This window comes from Harpia harpyja, chromosome 1 (assembly GCF_026419915.1).
Source record: "Harpia harpyja isolate bHarHar1 chromosome 1, bHarHar1 primary haplotype, whole genome shotgun sequence".
Lineage (NCBI taxonomy): Eukaryota > Metazoa > Chordata > Aves > Accipitriformes > Accipitridae > Harpia > Harpia harpyja.
The window spans coordinates 102,733,951-102,759,707 of NC_068940.1; the positions used below are offsets into that span (position 1 = coordinate 102,733,951).

At 41.2% G+C, this 25,757-nt stretch overlaps 1 protein-coding gene across 4 annotated transcripts in view; it reads right to left on the reverse strand.

Moving 5' to 3' along the window:
• Positions 1-25,757, reverse strand: part of SCN5A (sodium voltage-gated channel alpha subunit 5) — a 219,248-nt gene that overhangs the window by 40,417 nt on the left and 153,074 nt on the right. For 3 of the 4 annotated variants that reach the window (XM_052807527.1, XM_052807518.1, XM_052807502.1), the window contains 3 exons: positions 18,528-18,674; positions 11,611-11,731; positions 2,383-2,537 (listed from right to left, as the gene is read on the reverse strand). In XM_052807527.1, the coding sequence (XP_052663487.1) occupies positions 2,383-2,537; positions 11,611-11,731; positions 18,528-18,674 (423 nt within the window). The remainder of the gene's footprint in view (positions 1-2,382; positions 2,538-11,610; positions 11,732-18,527; positions 18,675-25,757) is intronic. The other variant, XM_052807509.1, reaches the window with a different exon arrangement.

The window sequence follows — 25,757 nt, forward strand, 5'->3', positions numbered from 1 at the left end:
ACTATTTAAAGTGATTTCCTCCTCTCCCTCCTTTGCTCTCTCCATTTGCTACTAACTTGTCAAAAAGTACATTGTGTTTTGTCTACTAAAAGCACACTGTGAGTCAGGAAGCAGCTTAATATGGGATGAAAAATATGCTACCTGAATGCCTCAGGTGCACGGTACTTCTGCACGAGCTATCGATATTACCCAAATGACAAAACTCTGGTGCTTTGCATTTTTTCATGGTGACAACTGGTGAAATCTTTACAATGTAAAACATCATAAGGGTCACTTCTGCTTTGCTTTGTGTGTTAAAAAAGCGTTAAACGGGTTACCTGCAGTCCTATCCACAATTACTATTAAAACACAGGCTCCCAGTTCAGGTGCTTATGGCTGAAATGCATAAGCAGGGGTTTGTATCTTTTGCATTAAGCTATAGATGTATTCTGATGGTTTAACTACCACACACAAATATATACTGGCTTTTAAACTCCCTTAAGAACTTAGCACGTCCCAGGGATGTAGCCAGATGAGCTCAGTTTTTGGAAGGGCTCACCCCAGAATAACAGAAGAAAAAAGTTGTGTGCTGCCTCCAACATCTCCAGTCCAAATACTGAAGTGCAGTGCTGATATGTGAGAAAATGCAGCATAATTTGCCCTTATACAGCATTGCACTGGCTAAATTGAAAATCGCAAAAAGTAAATGAATGCATGCAATGAAAATTAAATGAGATTTATATTGCAGTGTTCAGTATCTAAGGCACTTTTAATTACATATGTAAGGAAGTGTATTCATCTATTATAGCAAGCAACATGCCCCCTTTAAAATGTGTTAAAAAATTAACATGCTGATTCTCAAACTGGTGCAAAAACTGTCAGAATCCATTGATTTCAGCAAAGCTATGACAATTTTCAGCAGCCTACTATTTACCCAAGTTTTTCAGCCTCTTACTTTTCGTAATAAAATAAAATCCCCTGGGTGAAATTTCAGCCCATCCCTGGTGGACCTGGAGAACAGTCCATTCATTTCCTTTTTGCATCAACATTTATGTATTTCCACCTTCTTGTCTCCCTGCAGAGACTTTCTTTAAACTACATAAACCCAATACTTCTGTATTTTCCTCTTTTTTTTAGGCCACTGATAATTTGTGTTGCTCTCCTCTGGAGTTTCTTCAATTAGCCCATGTCTTTCCTAAAGTGCAATGCCCAGAGCTGAAGCCAGTGCTCCAGCTGAGGCCTCCTTGATGCCAACTGGAGTGGAAAAACATGCTTATTTATACAGCCCAGTGGGGTGTTCGGCTTTTGTGTGGTGCTGTGATGTAGTTTACTCTATCCTGTTTGTTGCCTGTTCTCTCTCCAGCTCTTTTTAGTAAATCTGCTACCTTACCAGTCATCCTGCATCATGCCTTTCTGCCCGTGAGTATTCCTGATGAGGTGAAGCAGGCACCTTTCTAAGATGATGTTGTTCCTCTTACTATTTAAGGCAGATTCATCCATTTGGCTGAAGTTAATCCTGACATCCAGAAATACACGGGTAACCTGTCCAAACACGGCACTGCCTGCAAATTTAGTAGGTGTATTTCTTACTCTGTCACGCAGGAGAAGATCAGTGACCACCAGACCAAAGCCCAGAGAACTCCTGATATACCCCTTTGCTCTACACCTAGATAAAAACCTGGGAGAAATCCCACCAACTTCAGTGACATTCTTGACATGTAAATTAGCAACATAAATATATGCTGCCATTGCTACGAAGAGCCCAGGGCTGATAATACGGAGAGGATAATCCCAGTACGCAGTGGGATCTCAGGAAGAGAGGATCCCTTATCAGAGTCCTGGGCAATGACCAACCAGCCTCCACACATGCACATTCATTTGGATGCAAACAGGAGCTACCTGTGCAGGGAAGGTACAGCGGTTTAAGCTAACATGTATTCAGAACATGACAGGCACCCACTAGCTCCATGGATAGCACTGATTCTGTGCCCCCTGCGCCTTTTATGATTTTGCTTTGCTGGTTACAAAATGTGCTAAAAAAAAGAAAAGAACAAAAAGCCATCCCTGGAGCAAAATACAAGCCTCCAGATGGGAACTACCATGGAGCAGCTATGGGATGCTGAAGTAACTCTGGGATACTTCCTCACACAGACTTCCTTAAGGATTTGCTTTTCAAAATGTGTGCAGGTCATAATTTTATGTTATAACAGAAGGAAGTTCCCCACCATATGGTACAGGCAGGTGAAATCAGAAAAGCTGAAGACCTGTTTTAGCCCCAGACACGCTTTGCTGTGAGAAATGATCAGTAAGGGCTCATAAGATCTTAGGGACAGCTAACTGTAGAACACCTTCTCTGAGAACCACGTCCACTTTTGACCAGCTAGGAAATCCTGTTACATTTACCAGGGCTCCACTGCTCAGCAGGATCATGAATATGATGAAAGTTTCAAACCAGTTGTGTTCAACGATTCTGTAGCAGGTTTTCCGCAGCCTCCACCAGATTTTGCCTGGAAATTTCGTGATGTCCACTGAACAGCATGGGAAGAATCGCACACAAACTGAAAAGGAGCAAAACAAAAACAAATTGTCAAAAAAGCCCATTTAATTCTTAAAGCTGCAATAAGGAGCTGCTAAACAAGATTTCTTCTAGCAATAAGCTGCTGCATGGAGTCTTTCCTCCCTTGTTTTTCTCACCAACCTCTTCTGTTCTGCCTTCCACTTCCCCCTATCACTCATCTATTAAAAACCATTCAAAATCACTTAAAACGTGCCGCAGTGATTTCTCCCAATGACTTTTATGATACGGAATATATTGGCCATGAGTCGCCAGTGCCCTAGGTTGATCACATTGTATTAGCTGAGCTCAGGCAGCACCCCTGATCAGGACTAATGACTCTAGCAGAGTATTACCAATAGTTTCCACATCCTTTTGAATGGAGTAAAGATATTTTCTCGCTACTACGATACCGCTAGAATTACTGATTAAAAGTGGCAATCTGATGAAAGGGAGACGAGGAGAGGAGGTGCTACAGTGCAGATTGGACCAATGTGCTGAAGAGACTCAGACAGCAAAAGCAGGAACAGATTTTGATCTCTTGGACTCTCACGAGCTTAAACAAGGCGTTAGAACAACTTTGGAAATATATTTAGGTGGTTAAATCCCATTTGATGTCAGAAGAAATTTAGATATCCAGTCCACAGCAGGTTCCCCACTGATGCTTCATAGCATCACTTTTTGACCTTGGTGATAAATACTGTGTGATAGTCAAATGCTGTGGTCGTAATGGGGACCACACAAGGATTTCTGATAGGCAAAACCATAGCCATTTTTAGTTTCCTTAGCAACATTCATTTGTTATAACAAAAAAATATTGTCATTGGTAATGGACATATCCATCTCTCCCATTTTAAAAAACACCATGTGCGTTGCCTTGTGCTGAGTAAAAACTTAAAATTGTGTGAGAGGACACCCTGGTATCTGGGACTTGTCCTCTTCCAGGCTGGCCATTCAGCTTTATGTGAGATAATTTGACTCAAATTTCACAACATTTGCTGATGAGAATGACCTTCAGAAACAACTTCATTTTCAAAAAGCAAGCTTTTTACCCTACATTTAATCTATGTGTTGTATAGAAAGAGACTGAACTATGGAGCTTTATCAGTCCCATCATGAGCAAAAAAAACACAGGCCAACTGCTTCTGTAGCTGAAAGGCGGCCAAGGTCACTAGCATGTCCTGAAGCATACAACAACTGCTCAGAAGTGACAAGGGAGGACATCTCACTATAGTGATGTAATGAAATGTTATTGCAAGTAGAAATAATATTTAGGCAAGGAAGCTCAGGAAGGAAAGAGGGTGAGTGCCAAGGTTACGCAGACAGCAGATACTGCTAATTCAAGGTGGCATAACTGAGGTGCTTGAGCTGCATGTGATATGCAAGGAGATCAAGTGCAACTCCTGGGATGCCAGGATTCCCAAGCAGCTGGAAGTTGGGCTGTGCTGGCAGCAGGCTCTGCCAGGAAGAAGAGTAGTGCTAAGTCTGTTGTGGTCCTCCTGGCATTTTCTGTAAGTTTTTATTATCCCAGATTGCTGCTATGGAGCAGCAGAACTGTAGGATGTTTCATACATGAACCACTCCCAGAGCTCCCCTTTCCCTCACATTTCTGAGATTTTAGTTAGGTGTAGGCTCTTGGGTGTATGAGATTTTGGTATGGGACTAACAGTACAGTAAACCATTTATGCAAAGGTAATGTCGCAGCGATGCAAGTAACTGCCTGTCCTCTAAATGCCTGCATCACACAGAACCACACCAGTTCCCAGTCTACCACTGTATTCTGGAATTCAGAGAAATTACGGGCTCAGTTGAAATACACTAAATTAATCAACCTATTTGAGAAGGACATAATGTTAGGAGAAGATAGAAATGTAAGAACCAGCTCTCTGCATCTTTGTAGGTCAGGTACCAGTCCAGCAAAGGCAAGTTTTATCCTTCTAAGCACTTCAATCCTAAATACCAAAGAATCATGTCAAGGGATAAAAACATATCATATTAGTCACTACTTTTTGCTAAAACCAGTACACTGCTCATAGAAGGTAACGTGTGATTTGGATGTAGTTTAGGAAGCAGGTACATGGAACAGACTTCAGGCATGCAATAGTGTATGGTACCAGGATCCCTGAGCTAACACACTCATATGGCAGCTCTGCTTAGAGATGCCCACGTGGCATAATCCCACCAGCATGGCAGGAAAGAGGGGGCTATTAGTTGCATCTCTTAGCAGCACTGTCAGAAATCTCTTACACTAGTTCTCACTCCACAACCGGTACGGTCATTACCATCTTTCAGGTGTCTGGTCCACACTCTGTGCCGTTCTGCAGGTACACTGGCCACCTCATTGCCAACTCAGCTTTGGATCAGGAAGACCAAAGACTTGGGCTCAGATCCCTCATTCGTCAAGTGAACAGACTAATGAGCAGATTGTTCGCTATGAAAGTGTGGATTTCTCATGTTAAGCAGAAATCCCCCTTTGTACTGGAGGTAACCATTGCTTCTAGCAGAATAAACTTTCGACGAGGCTACCTTGTTCCCATAAACAGTTTCAATTCGGAAGAAAATCAGCTTTTTTCTGACTTAAAACATTTGCCCAGAAACTTTCCCCTCTTTTCTCCTAAGTTACTTCCTAGATGGATACTTGGCTTTTTAGTCTCTTAGACAAGTGCCTAGGCTCAGCTACTTACTAACAGGCCTGACACTCTCTGTCATGGTCTTACAGAGTAGAACTGCTCTGTAAGTACCGTTGGAAAAGGTTAGGATCTTCCAGGAAGTGGTTTTCCCCACTGTAAGACAGTTAGATGAATCATTACCTGGAGGAGTCTGCCTCTGTCTTTCCACTACACAGGGAGCCTACATGATTACCTGAGCCCAGGCACAGCTAAAATTAGGGGATCACCTTCAAATTAAATACTAATGAGCAGGGCACCGTGAGTTCCAAAGTCACTTCATTTGTGATGGAAAAAAAAAGTCCTAGTTACTGACAGTAATACCTTGGAAAATCCAAAATAGCTTCTCAGATGAGTCAGCCCAAAATCACAGCGCTATTAAATCCCATTCTTTTGATTGGGCCCAATTCAGAAATGTTTAGACCAGATTCTGATACAATTACTAATGTCAAGTAGCACTTCCATGAATAATCACGCTGGCTGCAATTCAGATGAAATGCTCTTTTTAACTATTCATCAATCAAACAGAAAAAAAGAAAATGTAACAACAAAAAAAAAGAAAACTGACCACAAATAGGTCTTTTAATGAATTAGTAAAGTTCTATTTCCATTTCAAATTTTCTGATTTCCCTCACTGACTGTTATTTCATGCCTGTGCTTTTCTGGACTCTCTCGTGGTGCTGGTAGCCTACTGTTCTGGTGATCCTGACCCAAGCTTAAATGCTGAATTAGAAGCTTCACATAACCCAACAAAAAAAGTTTACCTGACCTTGGTCAGCATTCTAATAGTGGCTTTTTTTCCCATTTCTGTGAAATCAAAATATCAAAAACATTCCAATGTGTCTAAGGCATGACCTGGTGAGGGTCTGTGCAATCATAACTCCAGCTGGCTTCTATAACAAGGCAGGTGGTCAGCAGAGCCCAGCTTCAGGTTTTGAAAGCTACTTTATCCACATGAAGAAGACTATTCATTAACACCTTTTAGCACAGCAAGTGTCAAGGCAGGAATAAACCCTTTGACATTTCTTATAACAGCATTACTCATACTGCCTTGTCTAATAGATTTGTGCTATCCCCCTGAAATCAGTGCTAGTAGGGGACGCATTGTGCAGAAGAAGCTGACCGCCTTGTGATTTAGTAAGGACTTAATTTTGCCACTGTAATTCATGTTGGGCTACATCTTTTTTGAGAGCAAACTGACTCATTTCCACCATGGCCTTTTGGGTAGTAGGTTACTGCTCAACAGAAACACAGAACAGCAGAAAAAGTCCCCCCAAAGGGTTGAATTACATGCTGGTAAATCAGTGAAGCTGTACTGAGTTGCATCAGTGGTCAACTTGTCCAAGAACAACATCTGTTTTCAATTCACATTTCAACATTATATACCATTTCTCATGAAACAGAGACCTATTTACCAAGAAACCTTTCCAAATGCATTGGTATACTATGATATTATTTACTTTTTGTTTGTTTTTCATAACAAGGGAATTGTTCCCTTCAGTCACTGAGGTGTCCTGTAGCGCAATCACAAACTGCAGATTAAAATGTGTCCTAAACCGCAGTCTCCACTGCAGGTGTGACAGAGAAAGCTCTTACTTAAGCATCTGCCACAATGATAAACAAGTTACCAAAAAAAACAAAAGGCAGGAATTTAATTCACAATGTATTTTGTGTAAATATTCCTTTGGTTCCACGTTCACATTTTCTAGCCTGGTGCATTATAATCATGGAGCTGTTAGACCTGATTGCATTACCTTGGTGCATTAGGAAAAAAAATCTCTTTGTAAAGGTGGGAACTATACAGCAAAAACTTCCTCCTGCATGCATGACAGCCAAGACTATTGATTTCAGGCTTATGAGTAAAGACTTTACAAATCCACTGCTTGTTCACACCAATACATACATTTAAATTTACATAAAATTATTAGATATGTTTCGGATGGATTGGGCTGCTGATTCTCTTCAATAAAGTAGGAAGGCCAATTAATTTCTTCTATACTGTGGTACAGCAAGTCTGGTACCTTGTGTTCAAACTGCAGTAATTTTGTTAATACTTTTACACAGGAGTTCCCAATTATTGGGACATTCATTTTTAGAACAAAACAATGTTTTCCTTAGTTCTGAATGCTCTGAGTGGTTACAGCATTGCTTGGTTTGACACAAAGAAAATACAGCTTCCTCAGCATAAACTCAAGCAGGCAGGTATTCGTAACTTGGTTTTAATATATATATCTTCCAAGCTGGGTTTGTAATGACCAGTCTAGCTAGCTGTGTACGCTCAAGCAAGAAAGCAAGCCCGGCTGTAGTCCCTTTGTAAGACCCCAGCTATCTCCCCATGATGGAGGGAACATGATCTCTGCAGACCCTCCTTATTTAACACCTTTCTCATCTTCGGGCCCCACTAACCCCCTGGCATGCATGGCTGGGTTTTATACTGTGCAGCTCTAGGGCTAACACGGAAAAGATTTGCCATCACTGTCTCCAGCATTCGGGTACCTGAGCACACATGGAGATTTGAGTCTTTTCTTGTGTACTACAGCCGGGTGCTGCCAAGAGAGCATCTGACAAAGCCACAGTCTGCCAGGTGTTTTTACTCTTCCAAGGGCTTTACAAGGGTACATTTCTTGTTTATCTGCTGCTACTCTTCTCAAAACATATCCTCTCAGAGATCGCTACAAATAACGGCGTAACGCCTTGAAGCAAAGGCAGTGGGCAGCCTGGTCTACCACCGATGTCAGCCCTGCTTTAAGCGAGGGGGTGGACGAGTTGAAATCTAGAGGTCCTGTCCAACCTGAATTAATTTAATTCTGTACATGCAATAGGACTGTAAGAGTCTTATGACATCTGAAATTGTACACAACAAAACACTAGCATGCCCTTCCTGGTGGAAAAATACACTGTATCTCAGGTATTGCAGCTAGAGCAAAGAGATACTTTAAAACTTGATTTTGTTCCATCATTTTTTTCTAGGATGACAATTAACACATTTTGTTGGGCTTGGTTTCATTTTCCTTAACTTTTAAACATCATCTGGTGGTGGTCCCTGTAGCTCAGTTTAGATTTGGTCAGTTTGATGGTCTAGTTTTGCTCCTCCTCGCTTTTTTATTTCTAAACAGCCGCTAATTGTAGTTGGGAAGGGCATGATGCAGATCCCACCATTAATCAGAGTAACTCCACTTTAGTGCGTGGTATTTTCCAGCTGCGATAATCGCTCCTACGTGGTCACATGAAAAACTGGTTTGGGGCGTCCTTGGTGTCACGAGTTGCGATCAACTGCGCGTTGAGCAAGGTAGCTCATTCTTGCATGACCATCTGACGATACGCCTTTGAAACCTTTGCCAGCAGGCTGTGTCTGGGGAATTACGCTTAAGGACTTGGTGAAAACTTTCTCCTATTAGGGTCTGGGAGAGAGGAGTGTGCTGGGACCAGGGGGCTTTCTTTGGATGACCTTCTGTGAGACACAGAAGATAATGTCCAAACAGATAGCGATTTTTGATGCAGAGAATGCATACCAGTGGAGGTAACAGGACTGGAGTGTTGCAAGGCATCTGGAGGAAAAAATACCCCAATAGCTGGCATTGCCTAGATGTTGCTTTCCCATCATTTGGCAACAAGAATGATCTCTCCATTTCTATCAGGTTTTTCCCGGCAATACTTGCTAGCTGCCAGAGCTGTGACCCTACCTTGGCTTCACATTTCCTGACTGAAGAATATTCCCCATTGACCCTAATCAAAGCTATTTTGAGATGATAATGAATTAACAAGTCTCCCCAAGAAAAAATGACCTATGGCTTATCTGGGTCACCCAACTCCCGGAAAACTGTGACCTCAGCAAACTTTCAGCAACTATTTCAAGAACATGCATTATCTTCATTGCCTTTGTTATCTGAAAAAGGGGGCTGAATCGGGAACATATTTGTTCAGGACATAACCTATGCTGGATGTGTTTAGAAATGGCATAGTTTGAATTTAGACAGCTGGTGAGCTAACAAGGTATGAACTTAACCCTTCCCCTCTCGCTCTTCCTCTTCATCTCACCTAATCTCCTTCTTTCACAAATATTAGCTGGTTATTCCCCAAATATACCAAATACTGTTGTATCAAGGCAGTAAAGGCAACACTAGATAAACTTGCCCAGTGCATGCCCTTCAATACTTCCATTTTAGTACTTTATAACCTTGTCATATCTTAGCTAACTAGACTGTTGTTTGTTGGCTTGCTTGTTTTTTAACTAGACTGAAATGATAACTGCATGAGGTTTAATAGCAATGGTAGGCTTGGGTAAAAATTTTGGAAGGTATTTAATGGAAGAAAATTATAGGAAAACAACTTTGTTTCCCTGCAAAAATAGAAACAAATGTTAATGTCATTGCAGTGAGAATCATTTGGACTTTCAGTTTATGGCACTTTGACTTGACATTTTATGAGCGAACATTCACATGTCAAGCTTCTGCATTTTTGCCAAATCCATGAGGAATGTGATCACATTTAGCCTACACAGTAGCCTCTGAAAAATCTGCATGGATATATGCTGCACAGGAAAGCAGAGCAGATACGTTGGGGAGGACATCGCCTGCAACTGCATCCCCAGTGCCCCCAGGCACGCTGCACTGGGCCGAGGGCTGGGAGCAGGTTCTCCTTCAATTCCCATTCAGAGCTCAAGGCTCCGCTGGCCGTACCCTGGGAGAAGAGGAAAACTCTCTGACTTGAACAGGCACTGGTGAGAAACTAGGAGAGACAAGGAATAAAAGGCAAAAGGCAGGAGCAGGATGCTGGGGGGGAAGGGAGCAGGAGCCGGCAGGGTGGACATATCCCAGGTCAAACTTGGTGTTCAGCCCACAACACCTTTATTTCTACATTTCTCTACTGCCAGAGTTGAGTGGGCATCAAAACCAGCTTAATGCTTCCAGTGATCTAGAACAGCACTGCTTCCTACCAGGCATCCCATTGACAGCACTGGAGAAGATCTGACAAACTGGGTTGGTACTGATGTGGTCCTGCACGATGGTTTTTCAGGCAGTTCTGGTTATTTTAAGAGAGAGCAAATTACAGAGTGCTACTGCTCTGGGAATGAATCAGGGCTGTGCACATTTCTTTTAAAAACTGGAAGGCGATTGTGGCCAACCACAGTTTCAGAATTTGTAAACTGGCATCTGACTAGCACTGGTCTTACAGCACTGGCTTGTTTAAGCAATTGTAATATAATTTCTCACTTTGCAGTGCACAACATAGATTGCTGCTCACTAGCTTCATTAAGAAATATATTGTGAAAGAATGAAAACACCAGATCTAATTTCTAAATGTTATTGTACGGGCCAGAATAGTTACCCCATGCTTTCCTCCATCAACTGCATTAATTTTTGGCTACTGCTTTTAAGCAGAGCTGCCAAAAAAATGTTTAGATCCTAGGGACATTTGTAAGCCCTGCAGGGCTCCCTTACCTCATTCAATCATCTTTCTCACAGATATAGAGATGCACATTTTTGCTGACTTCAGGGGCATTCGTATACCCAGCAAATCATCTCTGTCTGATCCCATCTGAGCAGCTCTGTTTTTATTTATAATAATCCTTGAATTTTCAAGGGAATATACGAACATTCAGCTAACCCTATTTTTCCTAACCTAGATTTAAAGAAAAATGAGGAATCTGACTGAGATAACATTTGGAATAGAACTCACTCTGAGAAGAAATAACTTCAAATGTTGTTTACCTTATAGATTAACTTTAAAATAGATCTGATGTAGCTGGGTTTTAAACCTGTGTTTTGGAGCAGGCTGGTGTTAAAAAATTGATAAAATGATTGCATATTTTGGTGTTAAAAGAGTTATGTAAATATGATTTGTTGTTACCTAAAATAATTAAGTAAAATACCCTTTACATAGCACATTCCTGGTCAGATGAAAGTTACTGGACATGCTAATCTTAACACCCTTTAAAATAAATGGAAGAGAGTCCCTGGGACTCATGAACTCTCCAGACAGTGTCTGTTAACTGCCTATATACATTTAAGCAACAGTAACATCCTGATCTGGTCAGTTCTCTACCAGATTTGATCATGCACACATACTGGAAGGCAAAAATCTTCATTGGCCAAGTCAGAAAAATCAACATTTAAAAAAAACCAAACACCTTTATGGCACAAATTATGGTAAAAAAAGCCTACCACTTTAGAAGCTGCATAGCCTTTTAGAGCATGCTTTTGGCTTATTTCACCTTGGAAATCCAGACTAATGATAAAAAGTGATTCCGAGTGTGCGTTTGGAGCATTACAGTATCTAACAACTGAAGCGCATCTAGTGAAATACTACTGCAAGCAGCCAGGGTAACGTGGTGTGAAGGTGCAGAGATGTTCACTAAGAGAAGAGGAGGTTTCTTGCCTCAGCATTGCGGTGAAATATGCAGGCCCTTACCTTCGGGGAAGCAATCTTCAGGCTCCATCAGCTCCTCAGCAAACTCAGGGATCTGTTCCAGCAGTTCTGCAGGATTTGTCAAATCCACTGTGCTGCCTTCAGAAAGACTGATTTCATCAAGCTTTTTGTCAACAAGAGCAAAGATGAAAACAAATTAATCAATCGCCCCGGAGGAAGTAGCTGAGTTTTTATTCCACTAACCAATATCCCAGCTAAAGCCAGCACAACAGAGACATCGCCATGCACTTCACGTGGTGCCTACTCCTCGAGTGGCAGCTCTGCCTACGCTGCTGTGAGCTAACGGTTGACCCATCAACAAGAACAACAACAAAAAGTTAACAGGTAGAACTTATTTTTGAAAACAAAACAGAAGCGAACTGCAGAAAGATAGTGAACGGCCATTGAATATTAATGGTAGGTGGAAGCTTGGAATGATGGAACCACTCATGATTTTAGGGCTTGTATGTCCTGAAGGCTCATACCTTTAGATGGGGGGGGGGAAACCAGAAGTGGGACCTAGCTCCTGAAATGGTGGCGAAGGATGAATTTGATGACCTGTGTTGGGTTCCTGTGCCTGGGGCCTCATTCCTGAGGCTCCTCACCCACAGCTGATGGGTGAAACCTGCACCTTGTCAGTCAGGACCATTCTCTGCTCCCTGCTGCCACAGCTTCTCCTCCGAGATGAGCAGAAGTCCCTCCGTCACCAGGGTCCAGTCACACGATGCTACAGGAACACACGTGTGAGAGGGCTCTTCCACCTGCCTCATCCCGGGTCTAACTTGTTCCCACCACGTGATGTGGCCCCTCGCCTTTTGGTCACACACTTCTGATCTCACGGTGACGTAGGAGGAGGGACACATGGCTTTTCAAAGCCTTTCAGAGGCTCTGTTGCTTGCCCGAAATATGTGACACCATCATCTTAGGCACGTTGGTTAAATTTAGCGTTTCTCAAACCCTTCTCTGCAAAATGGGGACAGGAATATTCCCGCTCCCTGAAGCATTGGTTGTCTTATCTATTTAGAGCAGGAACTCTCAAGTAGATCTGGGTAAAAATTTCTGGGGAGTATTGTTTTAGAGGCTGAATTTGCTATGAAAAGAGATATGATACATGATTAAAAAGTCACCCAAATATGAAATAGAAATTTCATTTCAGGTCAAAACTTTCTTTTAACAGAATAAAAACATTTTCTTTAGACAAAAACAGGATTTTTTTCCCCCATATTTTATTTTACTAGTCAAAATAAAACATTTCTATTTTGTTAATGCAAAATTATATTTTACTTGATTATTCAGCTTGGCCACTAAAGTGAAAGATCTAATATTTGCCCAGCCCTGCTCACAGTTTGTTTCTGACTGTATTAGAGCACTATCTGGCATAAGTGGGCAACACCAAAGCTGGTATCTTCTATGGGTCATATCAATGCAAAATAGCAATAAGCAGGCATCAGGAAAGGTGGGTTATTTGTTAACTGTCTTATTCTGTTCTCTGAGTACATACTGAAATCTTTTTGTACTTTATCATGCAATACTATTGTCTCCATTTAAAAAAAAATGAGGACAATAATACTTACCCATGCTTTTAAACAACCTGTGAGATAGTTATATGAGAGATGGCACGTACACATAAAATATTATTTTTATGAGGATGATGGTGATGGAGTTAGAGAATAGGTACAGCTTTATATATTTATTATTAATGTGAAAATGGGTCCTCTGTTTTCCAGTATACACAGTCAATGCAAAATTTATAGCTGATTTCAGAGAAATGCTGAACCTTGGGTAAAATGGGCAAGACTGAACATTCCAGCAATGCTTGCAAGTGGGGATGGAAGCTACTTGTTTGCAATTAGCTGCAGCATCCAGAAGGTCATAGTCTTGGCTAGGGTTTTTAATGCTCTATTCAAAAGGACTGCTAACAATTGAGAAAAGACCTTTTAAAAGAGAGTCAGAACATAAAGCACAAGTCAAAGACATGGTTAAAGCTTCTAAAAAAATCCATATTCAGAATGCAGCTGTTGTACAGAGCCCATTTTCTACAGACTACCAGCGCTATATGATGGTGGAAAAAATGTCATACCAAGTTTTAGCACAGTCAGAACTTTCTGATACTCTGTTATGAAGACATCAAAACACAGATCACCAAAATAGTCCTAAATCATATACAGCTGTAGGATGTGGAAAATAGGGGTTCCAATGAGAAAAGAAGCCTTGTTGGATAGAATTCTTACCAACAGACAGAAATCAAAGTAAACTGTGAAAACAACGTCAGCTCGATAGCATTGTCAATGAGAGAGCTGGATATAGCAGAGACAGGTTAGGAAATGAACAGAACACAATACAGTGCAATTATAATAGACTACAAGGAAAACGTCTTAGAGAATCAAGAATTCTTGAGAGTTATTTATCGGGAGGAGTTTTCGGAAAATATTAGAATCCATTAGCGTCAAAGGGAGATGGGGAACATGCAAGACAAAACAGACAGGATTTCTTCTGAAAAGCCTTCAAAGAAGGAGAGGCAGCAAACATGGCTTCAGAAAACACTAGACAAAGGTTTGAGGGTCCAAACTGGGACTAGAAAAAGAAGGAACCATAGATATGAGAGAGGAGGGAAAGATTAGGAGAGCTTGTAGGAAAGAAGCAAAGGTTACTCTTTGCCAGAAAGGTTAAAGGGATTAAGAAGGTTTTCATGAACTCAGTAATGGAAAAAAAAGAGCTAGAGACATAATAACAATTGATGAGGGAGGTGTAACTAATCAAAATTCAGTTGCCTAAGAAAATAAACCCTTTTTAAAAGAATCCAACAAGGGGATAAATAAAAAGAGGGGGGAGAGCCTGTTAGAATTAATACAAATGCAAGTAGAGAAATATCTAGAAAGCCTGAAACATACGTGAATCAGTAGATCCAGACAAGGCACACTGTAGGGCATAAAGGGATCCAATACACCAAGTTAACACACCATTAGCAATCAATAGTGAATGCTCATGGAAAAATGGAAACAGCCCAGGAGAGCAGCAATAAGTAAACACAATACTGAGCTTAGAGAAGAGGAAAATGGAATAATCATGGGAATCACAGATCACTAAACACTTGCTGTAGCCTGTGATTAAAGTAAATTAAATAAAGACCCAGAGGAGAAAAGGAGAGTGCTTTCTCGGAGTGAAATGTCATAGACACGTAAAGGTAGTGAGGTGGTTCTCCTGTATGCTAAGGGTACTGTGCACAAACAGGGTGCAAAGAGGCCAAAAGAAGGCAAAAAGGACAAATAAATACAGAAGCTCCTCTTTCTGTCTCGGCATAAGTGAGTGAAGGAGGAGTACCAGGCAGAGACAATGGGATCTGTCAGAAGCACTTTTGGGAGACCTCCCACGAGTGTATAAATTCATACTGCAGAGGGTAGTTTTTAATGTTTTTCTGGGTGGAGTGGCTGTTTTAAGTAAAAGGACAAGGCTTCTACACCCACTGCTTGTGTCTGTAATCATGGCAAATTGATCTGAATGGCTTTTTCAAAAAGCCTTTAGCAGTGAGATGCTGAAATCTCATTGAAAGTTGATGTTTGCTCAAGGCTTAACTCTCTTATCTCACTTCCTCTCTCCCTCACCTCTGAAGATCACAGACTTAATCTATCAAACTGACATGTGATATATAAACCTTAAGAAAATATCTGAATGTCTATTATAGAAAAGTCTACTTTTAAAATAAATTGTAGTTGGCTTGGATTCACCCATTGCTGCGTGGAGAAAAGCCATCATAGGACCCAAATATATAACACACTTTGTCTTCAGAGGAGGAGATCTGTAGGGATTAGAGTCAGCATTATCTTCACTAAAGATATAGAAGAGGTACTGACCAATATAATCCTCATGTTAGCCGATAACTTTAAATTGGAGAGAGTATTGAAACTGAGGAAGCAGAAAGGAAAAGAGAAGTGAAACATGGAGAGAATGTAGCAAAATGGGACTTGACTCAAAACAGTACAAATGAGAGAGTTCCAGGAAAATCCTGGAAACCTGCAGTAATATTAAAAAATTAGATGTGATTTTGCAGTGGGATATAGCAATGTAGAAAACCTAGATGAAAGCATCATGTCTAGATAATGAGATACTATTTCCTCTCTTTACGGTTCCTTGGAAGTTGTATTTGGAATATTGTGCTTACTTCTTGGCAAAACAACTCCAAAAAGGAACAACTGAGGGAGTTGCAAAGAAAGAGGTAAAAAAAAAGTCAGATAAAGGGCACAGAGACACTAATTTACAAGAAATAATGAAATGAACGAGCAATGGCGTGTTACTTCAGGGGGTAAGCCAAAGACAAAAGGAAGCAAAGAACAGTCTATTAAATTAAGTGATATTAATTCATAAAAAGAGAATGATGGATAAAATTGGTAAAAAAGAGTAATGAAATGGTACTTTGAAAGGGAAAAAAGAAAAAAAATAAAGGGCTGGTTATTAAGGCAATATACCCAGCCATGAGATTTTTTCTAAGCAAGTGAATTGTTCCCTTTGGTAAATGAAGAAATCTAAGTTGCCTGGTACATCTAAAAGTAGATTCCACAAAGCTGTACAAACTATTTCATGGGGCAATGTTTTGGCAAAGAAATCAACCAGTTTGTTCTCTGAGGTCTTATCCACCTGTGACATCAGTGATTTTATTTCTATGGTGTCTTTCTGATGATTTATATAGGATGAATTTTTAATCATATAATGTATCCTTTACTGACATCAACAGGGTTTTATTCAGAACACATTCAATGCTTCCTGTTACTGACTGAATCACTCAAATCCCTGCCTCTTGGGCATACCAAATCTGTTACTTCCTCGCAGTTGCTGGCTTTATTTGGCTAGTTGCAAGTTCTTGGGACATTCATCAAAAAGATGATTAGCATGTCCTTGTGTGCCGGCACAAAGATTACTTCTTAATAGGAGGACTGTAAGTATGTAATGTCCACACAAGATCTGGCCTTCAAAAATAGCATCCTTTGGGCTTTGCTCTTTCATGTTGGCATTCTTAGCCTCATGTGAACTTCCGTTTGATTTCAAGTCATCCCTGGATTATTGCCATATTCCTCCACCTCTTTCTAAGCAGCCGCAAATAGAATCAATTATACTCTACTATAGAAAGGTGACATTTGTGTCCCAGGACCCTTTGAAAGTTGAGGGAGGAAATGGGGATTATTTCTTTATCACGATGTTGCTGAATATATCAAGGCTAGAATGTTCTTGATTTATCATGACATTTCGTTATAGCACTAAAAAAGGACATAATTTTCCAGCTTCCATGTTAGCATCACAAGGTTTATTTATCTCAAAAAGGCATTTAAACATGAAAGATACCTAATCCCCTGAGAGAATAAATCCTGAAATGGTCTTCTAATTCCTCCTAGTTATAATGCTTCATCTCATTATTTTGAAGTTTTTTATTTCTTTGGTAAATATATATACTTTTTTTTTTCTGAGACTGGAACATCAAATGTTCGAGTCTCCTCCTTCTAACGTTCAGGACCTTTTGTTTCTGAAGATGAAGTTCAATATGCCAAGAAGTATTCTGGCAAGGAGGATTGCTCCTTAAAGAAATGCTTCATGGCTAGAGGATTTCTGGTTACTGTGAGTGGAATTCAGCTCACTTACATGTACAACTCATCTAGTTATCCTGGGCTCCCTTTATAGTCAATGGAGAGAAACCAGCACTTTTAGAAGATGATTCATCTGACCTAATTTAAATGTTGATTTCAGTTGGAGCTGAGACACATCTACCTGACTACATTGGCTCCAGATCCTCATTGACTATAAAGGGGTCTCAGATGACAAGTTCAGCTGCAGATGTCTACATCTAGTTCAGTAAATTCCACCCCATACGACAATATGAATCAGCAGGCCTGAAGAAGAGGAGTTCTGGCTCTGTGATGGGTCTTTTTTCCTGTTGTCCTGTCAAGATTTCTCCATGGGATTGCTCCGGCTGGGCACAAACTTGCCAGCAGTTTTATAGCAGAATTGGGAGAGGTGTGATACATATTGATACTGTGTCATCCTTTCCCTTTCATTAATTCAGTCTCCCAAAACCACCAGTGGTTCCAATCTCAAGGAGCTATGGAGTTCCCCAAAGTCCCAGGACATCACCCAAAACATCCACTTCCTGATTTCAAAGAGAGGAATCCGTCACTCTCTAATAATAAAGGCAATGTTATGTCAATAAAATGCTAAATGTGAATGGGAAAAAAACCCACCAAGTCAGCAAGTAGGATACAGGGAATTTGAAGCCTGGAGTCACTCAGTGTACAGTACAGATACATGTATTTTTGGTATTCATGCTTATAAGGACAACATAATCCTACAAATTGAAAATGAATGTCAATGTGTACGCATCAAGAAACAATGAGTGAGCTGCACTTTAGCCAACATAAACTGAATGATACCAAGGCTTACTATTTAGTTAGCATCTTCACCTCAGCTACTTAAATTGTTGCACCTTTCTTGGATCTATGTGCTAACAGGAAAAGAAATGGTAATCTGTGACAGATAGCAGATGCCCTCCAGTGAACTCAAGGTACAGATCTGCCAAGTCAGCAGATGCCATTCTTAGAGCTACTTTTCAGTGGGAAAACACACACATATTTGCTCCTAAAATAAGACAGTAACATTATAGATGATTTTGTGGTTTTTTTTTTTTTTCCCAAAGCCTCTTGGAATCCCATCTTAATTTATAATGCACATTTTCCAAGCTTTCCAATTATTTTTATAACAACAAAATCCTCTCTCTTCTTTACTAAGACTGTAATACCTACTATGTATTATTGCTTTCCTACCATTTGACAAACATGTATTTTCACAAGCCATAAACCCCACATAAATCAGTGACATGCACTATGGAGCTGGTGCAATGAATTGCATGCAGTATCAGGTAGGAAAGTTGTTTCTGTTACCTCTTTTTGCCCTACTGGAGGTGGTGGCTCAGCCTTCAACTGCTTATCCACGTGCAACTCACTTAACTCTTCACAAATCTCAGAGTTCTGACTCCGGACACCTGGGCTTTGGCATCGCTGCCCCCTCAGCTGCAGCTGTTTTTCCTGCTGGAAATAATCCTACATGGGTTTATTTTCTTTTTCTTTGATAGCATGCTTATTTCTTAAGGACAACTCCCCAGCTAGAAGAGAAAATAGCCTGGACTATACTTGTCAGGGGAAAACATCTTAAGGAAAATGGCAAGAAACAAGATAACACAAGCTTATGCTGTAACTTTTGAGCTTTAGCAACAGGATATGTCAAGATATCTGGCTGCAGAAAATGGAAATACAAATAGGCCAACTTTTTTTCTGAGCTGTTGTTGCTGGGGCAGGAGCAAATTCCCTTGCAATCTCCATTTTGAGTCTGGCTTTGAGACACAAGCTTCCTCCAATGACCTGAGGTGCACAGAAAGGTGCTTGCAGTTCAGTGGAATAACCGAGGGGTGTACTCCGAAGTTGTGCGGTCAGGTGGCGATACTCAGTGTTACAGCTGGAGAAAGGCACGAGTGCAATACCCAAAACTGTGCTATGAGTCTGCTTGAAACAGTGTGGAAAAAACGCACCCAGAGGAGACAAGATACACATTGAAGGGGAGGAAAATGCAAAGTTCACTGGAAGAGATAAAAAGTATCTAAAAGTAGATGTTGAAAAACTGCAGGTAGACATGTAAAGGTATGCGGCCCCTATTCAGCAAAACACTTAAGACTACTTTGCACCCCACTGATGCCAACGGGACTTAACGGCAGGTTGAAAGGAGAGCACATCCTTAAGTACTTCCCTAAGAAGGGATGGACTCTGGAATCAGAGCACTAATATTTTTTCTGCAAACACATCTGACTAGACCCAGTGCTTGCTAGTATGAGTGGTGCCATTAACTCCAGCCACTTCTTCCTGGGGTGATGATTATTACTGCTGAGCTGGCCAGAAGTGCTCGCAGGACTAATGGCAGAGGAGAGTATGTTTGCAGGGTTGGTCCCTACATCTGGAGGCCTGGGTTCTCTGCTGGTGTAAATCAGTCTGGCTTTATTGATTCACCTAAGACAGGGATTTCTCTGAAAACTCCATAGCTCATCACAGCACTACCATTGTTCATGCCATTACTAATGCTGCTACTAAAATATTAATAAAACTCTAGCCGGTTTCAAAGGGTTGTGCTGAATTGCTTACAGAAGGACTTCCATGCTGAGAAAAAAATTACAAGCATAACAGGATTTCAACAGTAATTATTTAAACCTATTTATCTTTCACTTGTCCACTTTTTTTTCCCCTTGGCTTGACTGACATTTGATGTTATTCATGTATTAAGTGAGTTTCCCTTCCCCAGGGAGCCGCAGCCTACCTGCCTCAGTTCTAAAGCCACATCACCACAGGAAGTCCCTCAAGAAGTACCAGGAGCAGAAAAACACTTTATTCCAAATATAACTATCTGAAAGAACAGATGACACAAAGGAAGCAGTTGGTTAAGCAAATTGCTCTTTATATAAATACTTTTGGACTGTCAGGTTTGTACCAGCCCTTTCAAATGTCATTCTGTGTTTCTAACAAATTAATTTAAAATCAAATTACTTGTTTCCTGCTTCAGAGAGCATGTGGTCTAAAATATATTCTAACTTTAATAAATTAAATTATGCACGTCCAAGCCTGTACCCTCTGCATAAGAATGTATTACATACAATTTCTAGGTCCAGTTTAGCACTCATCTTCACCGGCCAGAGATTGCTCCATAATCACTGAGTTACAGTTCTGTCCCTGTCAAAAAGTACACTCTTTAAGGCACATCTTTGGAAATAGTGTACTGTTCAGGGGAAAAGCAAACGTGGAAGGCACAGTTTGCACAAGTAAGGCGCTTAGCCATAAAAAGTCTTTTTTTTTTAATGCAATGTGCATACAACTTAGTACCAAGTAATCTTAATGGCATGATATTGGTTATAGCACTAAAACAACAGAAACAATTGTTTCATGTTAAAAGCACAATGCAATCTGAGGTGACATCTCAAGTTCATTTATGCAGAAAGGTTGTGCACTCAGAATCATTAGAAACTATGGAGTGTATGAGAACAGACTGTGTAATTCAGTTGATCTGACGAATATTCAAGTTGTTAAGCAAATTATTGCACTAAGCTAGAGTCAAATGCCAAACTTACACCAATTCTCTATTTACTAACCCCTCTATGTGGTACCAAGACTTAGCAACACTTTCTTACAGACTAAACTCTAGGAAATGTGTACCCAGCTGCTTCCCAGAAATCATACTTGTACCAAGTATTTGATGAGTTAACATTAAACCGATGAAATATATCTTGGCAAATTTTCCAATGGGGATAACACACGCGTGTGCTTGGGCAATGATTTGGTTCATCACCGTGTGTTTTCAGACTTGTTCTGCAAGTTTTTAAGGTGGGAGAAAATCTCTAAGAGAAATAGACTCTTCAAAAGAACCTGGTTATATAGACTGATCCCAAAAGGAGTGTTAGGGAATCAGCTGAGTTTTTGCAAGCGACTGATGCCAGTCCCAGTAAGCCACTCTCATCGGATGCAACAGTCTCATTTCCAGCACACAGCACCTGAAGGTCGGCACAGACCTGTCTGGGGGAAGGTGCCTTTGGTTTATGCTGCTTAACTTTGGACTGTTTGCTTTTGTTCTGATTCCAGATGATTCGTTCTTCTGGCAGCAACGGCAGCAGGTTTATCTCCTGTAAAGCTCCCCACTGTGGGTGGTTTATATAATTTGTTTTTAATTTTTGTATCAAGTGCCATGTTGCCAAGGCAATACACATTATGTTAATATTTATTGATTCAGTTGTTTTCATAATTTATAAAGTAGAACCATTCAGCAATACAAAAACTTTGTGCATGCAAATGGAGGGTTGGGAGCCCAGGACAGACCTCAGCTCCTTTAGAGCGTAAACCAAAAGTTTGCTCACCTCTGCTCTTATCTGGGCCCTAAAAAGAGGTGATGTGCCAACACCGTACCAGTAATTAGCGCATGGAGGAGGATGGATCCAGTATTGTCCCCTTGCGTGCTGCAGGCCGGTTGTAGCACCAGAAAAACAGCAACCAGATTGAAAACAGAGCATAATCTGGGTGACATCTCAAGTGTGTTTGTGCACAGACCCACATACTTGTTTGCTGACACAAATAAATACAAAGGCTTCACACTGCGTTCTGCCTCTGAAAAGCACAGATCGGCTAATTGTTTCAGGCTCAAATGGGGATTAGTGCAAATGCCGCTCCTTTGGAAAGAGGACTTGCTGTTGGCAAAACAAGACAAATACCTGTCATCAGCATGGATTCACTTTATTCCTTCCCCATGGAAATATCTTTTTTTCCATCCTGTGCAAACAAATTTAGAGAGAGGATCCCAGGACCTGCCTTTCAGATGGTGATCAGTTCACATGGGTTCTCCTGATGCTTCACTCACTCCCTAGATCATGACCCTGGCTTGTAACATTTGTTCCCTGATTCCCTGGCCACGGCTGTTGTGGGAAAGAAGGCACGCAAAGCCTTTGATAGCAGGAAGCTTCCTCTCCCAAGCAGGTGGGGAAGCAAGGAATGGGAATTGGCTCTGGAGCTCTCCCCCTTGCAACTGTCACTGCAGAACCAGCAAGCAAGGATGAAGGATGTGGCAGGATAAAGTTAATTTAAGTTACTTTAAGAGGTGGACAGGGTATCCCCTGTCTCTGGTGAGACAGTGCAAATGCTAACTGTCCTTTACTCAGTCCACAATGCAATGGGAAGCTTCAGCCCTGTGTATCATCTTCTCTACTCCCCACAAGACTCGTGCATCCTTCTGCCTCTTTGAAGACCAATTTTGAGACACTAATGGGATTTCAGGGATGTCCAGGTTCTGCGGTCACTTTCCAGGAATGAGCTGGTCAGGACATTTCCAGGTGCAGACTCAGTGGAGGAGGCTTGTCCTGGTCCCCCCACATACAAGTCTGCACACACTTGACCCTGCTTTACCACGGGACACTGCCCGGCAGAGGAAGCATCACCAGCAGACAAGGACGCTGGCAACAGAAATATCTCTGCTTTAGCCATTCATAGATGACTGACGCTATGAAATTGAGCCTCCTCGAGAAATGCAGCTCAATAGAGCAGCAATTAGTCCTTTAATAGATGACAACATATTTTAACGTGCAAAGCTTCCTATAGCCAGTTTTCGGATATGAAAACCGTAATGGGAGTCTGAGGAGGTTTTCATGTATAGTAAACCCAATTCAGTAGTGTGACACACATAGTTACAAGAGGACTGTTTACTCTGCAAAGTAATTGTTGATGTTTGTGTTCCTCCGTGCAGACAGCTATGGATTTCATAAAATTACCGTGCCTGGTAGCAATTGGCATCCTTTCTCAGCAACAGTTTGCGTCTAGTAACTGGCACGCTTCCTCTGCAAAGAAGCCAAGAAGTAAACGATCGTGAAAACTGAACTGTTTATATCCTACCTCTGCATAAGTGGAGAAGCAAGCAGATTGCAATGCTGCTGAAATACGGCGAGCTTGCATTACTGCCTCGGTGGCACCTGTTTCGTGTGTAAAGTAAACAGGAGACTACAGTCTGCAGAGCTGTCAGGCTGACAACTCTCAGATATGCTGAATTCAGTCTTTCTGAAAAGCCTTGAAAAATCTGAGCTAAAATGGGAGAGAAATAAATAACCACGAACCGGGGAAACAAATCGTGGGTTCTTATTACCAGAACAGATCATTTATGATCTTGGTTCTCCTCTTTCACAAATAAATGTAAAGCCTTGTAGCACCAATAAAATCAGTGGATTTATCTTTCCGCATGTTTAGCATAGAAAAAAAATCACCAAATACATCAGGAAGATCCCCTCGCTCCCTTAATGTGAGAAGGGGAAGATTAATATCACTTACTCTGCTAGGAAAAAAAGAGGGCTGGTGTGCAGCTGTCAATTTTAAGTGTACACATTTAAGAATCTCTCTAACCCGCTTTGAAGAATTGCTTCTGTAAAGCAGAGTTGCTGCTACTTGGTTTAATGAGAAACCAGAGGAAAACCTGGAGCGATACCACACCACAGCGCTAGGATTATAGCTAAGACACAGACAGAACTTGTGCTACACCACGTTCCTTTACAAGTGCATTTTATTGGCAGACTACAGCGTCTGCATTACTGATGTAAAGCTTGTGAAGTCCTACCTTAACGTTGCAACACATGTATATAATTTAAGACCTGCAAATTCCTCAGAGAGAGTATAAAAACAGGAAAAAGAAAGTCTAAACATGATTATTTGAGACTGGTCATCACCACCCTCCATCCTGTCACCTGGTCCGTCGTTCCCCTTCAGCAGAAACAACCAGACGTCAGGCTAGCTTAGCAGACTGATTTTTGTTCAGTTTTTCAGCCCTTATCTACCCCTCCCAGTCTTTTCTCTTGCCATTCACCTATGCAAAAGTCAGAAACAATCTGGTGCAAAGAGAGTAGTAAAACATCAGAATTAGAAGGTGCTGCTCATGTTTGCCATGTGAATCCATCTGGATTTTTTTTCTTTTTCTCGGTGACCCAGCCTTTATAGGGACCCCATTTATTAAAAACCAAATCACTAACATATGCGTGCAGAAGAGCAACATGGGTAAAACAGGTTAAACACAATAGTCTTCGAGTTCAAAAACAGCATAGGCCTGTTGCCCAGCTCCTGGGTAGATGACATTATGTCCCCAGCTTGGATGCTCACAGGTCCCAAGGGAGTTTCCAACTGTGCTGTCATCTGTCAGAGTTAAGGCCACTGAAGTTTGAAGTTACACCTATGTAGCTAAACACAGAACTTGTCCTCCTGGTGGACCTAAGAAACACTTCCCCCCCCCCCCCCCCGAAAGTCACAGGGTATTTGGAAGAAAACTGCAGTACTTGTTCTAAAAAAAATGAAGCACCTGTGAGTACTTAGCTGGATAAAAATACCAGCTTCTGGCCCTTAAAATTCAGAATGGCTAAGGCTAAGGCTGGCCAGAAACCACAGCTGCTCAGCAGAGGCTGTTAACAGCAAAAACTCCCCTGGAACCAGCCTGCCCTGGTATTTTCTTTCATTTTGAATAAAGGTGAACCAAAACTTCTCCAGACAAACATCATCACAGCCACTAACTGCTGGTCTCTGCACAGGTGCTGGATGCTTTGCCAAATGTCATCCCTCAAGGAGGGAAACAGCAGTTCAGCAGTACTCCTCAGATTAATCCAGAACATTTTAAGCATTTGAACTCTGGCAGTGGAGGAGCAAGGCACATTATTTCTAACGGCTTCTGCCTTGCTGGCCCAAGATCTTTTCCCTCACTGGGCAACACACTGCCTGTAGTAAAACATAGATTCATTATTCCAAGGGTTGACTCTTAAAATTAGTCTAAGTGGGAGAACTTGGCAAAAAGATGGACTGCCAAAGTTAATTTAGCCTGTTATCAACTCAATAGGCTTAAATAGGCAGTGAAAGTGTTTCGTAAGTTTTCATTGTTCAGAGTTCAAGCTAATACCTTCTGCTAAATTGCATTTTGAAGTTTAATCACAATCTACTTTATGTTTCTTTTGGTACTTGGGATCTCTCCACAGTATAATATGAGGAACTCAAACTAATGTGCTCCTCTGATGGAAGTTTAAATTTTGGAAGTTTGCCTCAAAGTGCATTGAGTGAGAGTGCCTGAAATAACCTGGAACCTTTCACTCAAGATGTTAAAATTTTGTTCATTAAGGAAGTCTCATATTACTACAGGCAATAGCAACAAAATAACCAGTATTTTAAATTTGGTTATGTTGGACCCTAACTAATGGGAGTAATTTCAGGCCCCCAACACACGCACGCACTGTCTCACTTGGCGCAGGAGCTGTTGGGGAACTGGCTGCTGTTCGTTTTGTCCAAAATGTTAAATGTCGGCATTTTCTTTACCAAAGGGAGAAACACTGAGAAATGCTCATTTCTGGGCAGCATTTTGCTCCAGGGAGGGATATGGATACTGGGAAATGGCACCCAGTAAGCTGTGACTGACGTGTAGTCCATGGTCTGGGCACTTGTCCAAATGCATGTTGTCAAGTCCGCTATGCCTGATATCGGCTCTTTCAATGCCAGGCTTTTTTTTTTCCTCCCCCCTCTTTCTCTCCTCCATCAGCTCCCTGTGTTTCCTGCACCTTAGGCATTATGCTGTGGACA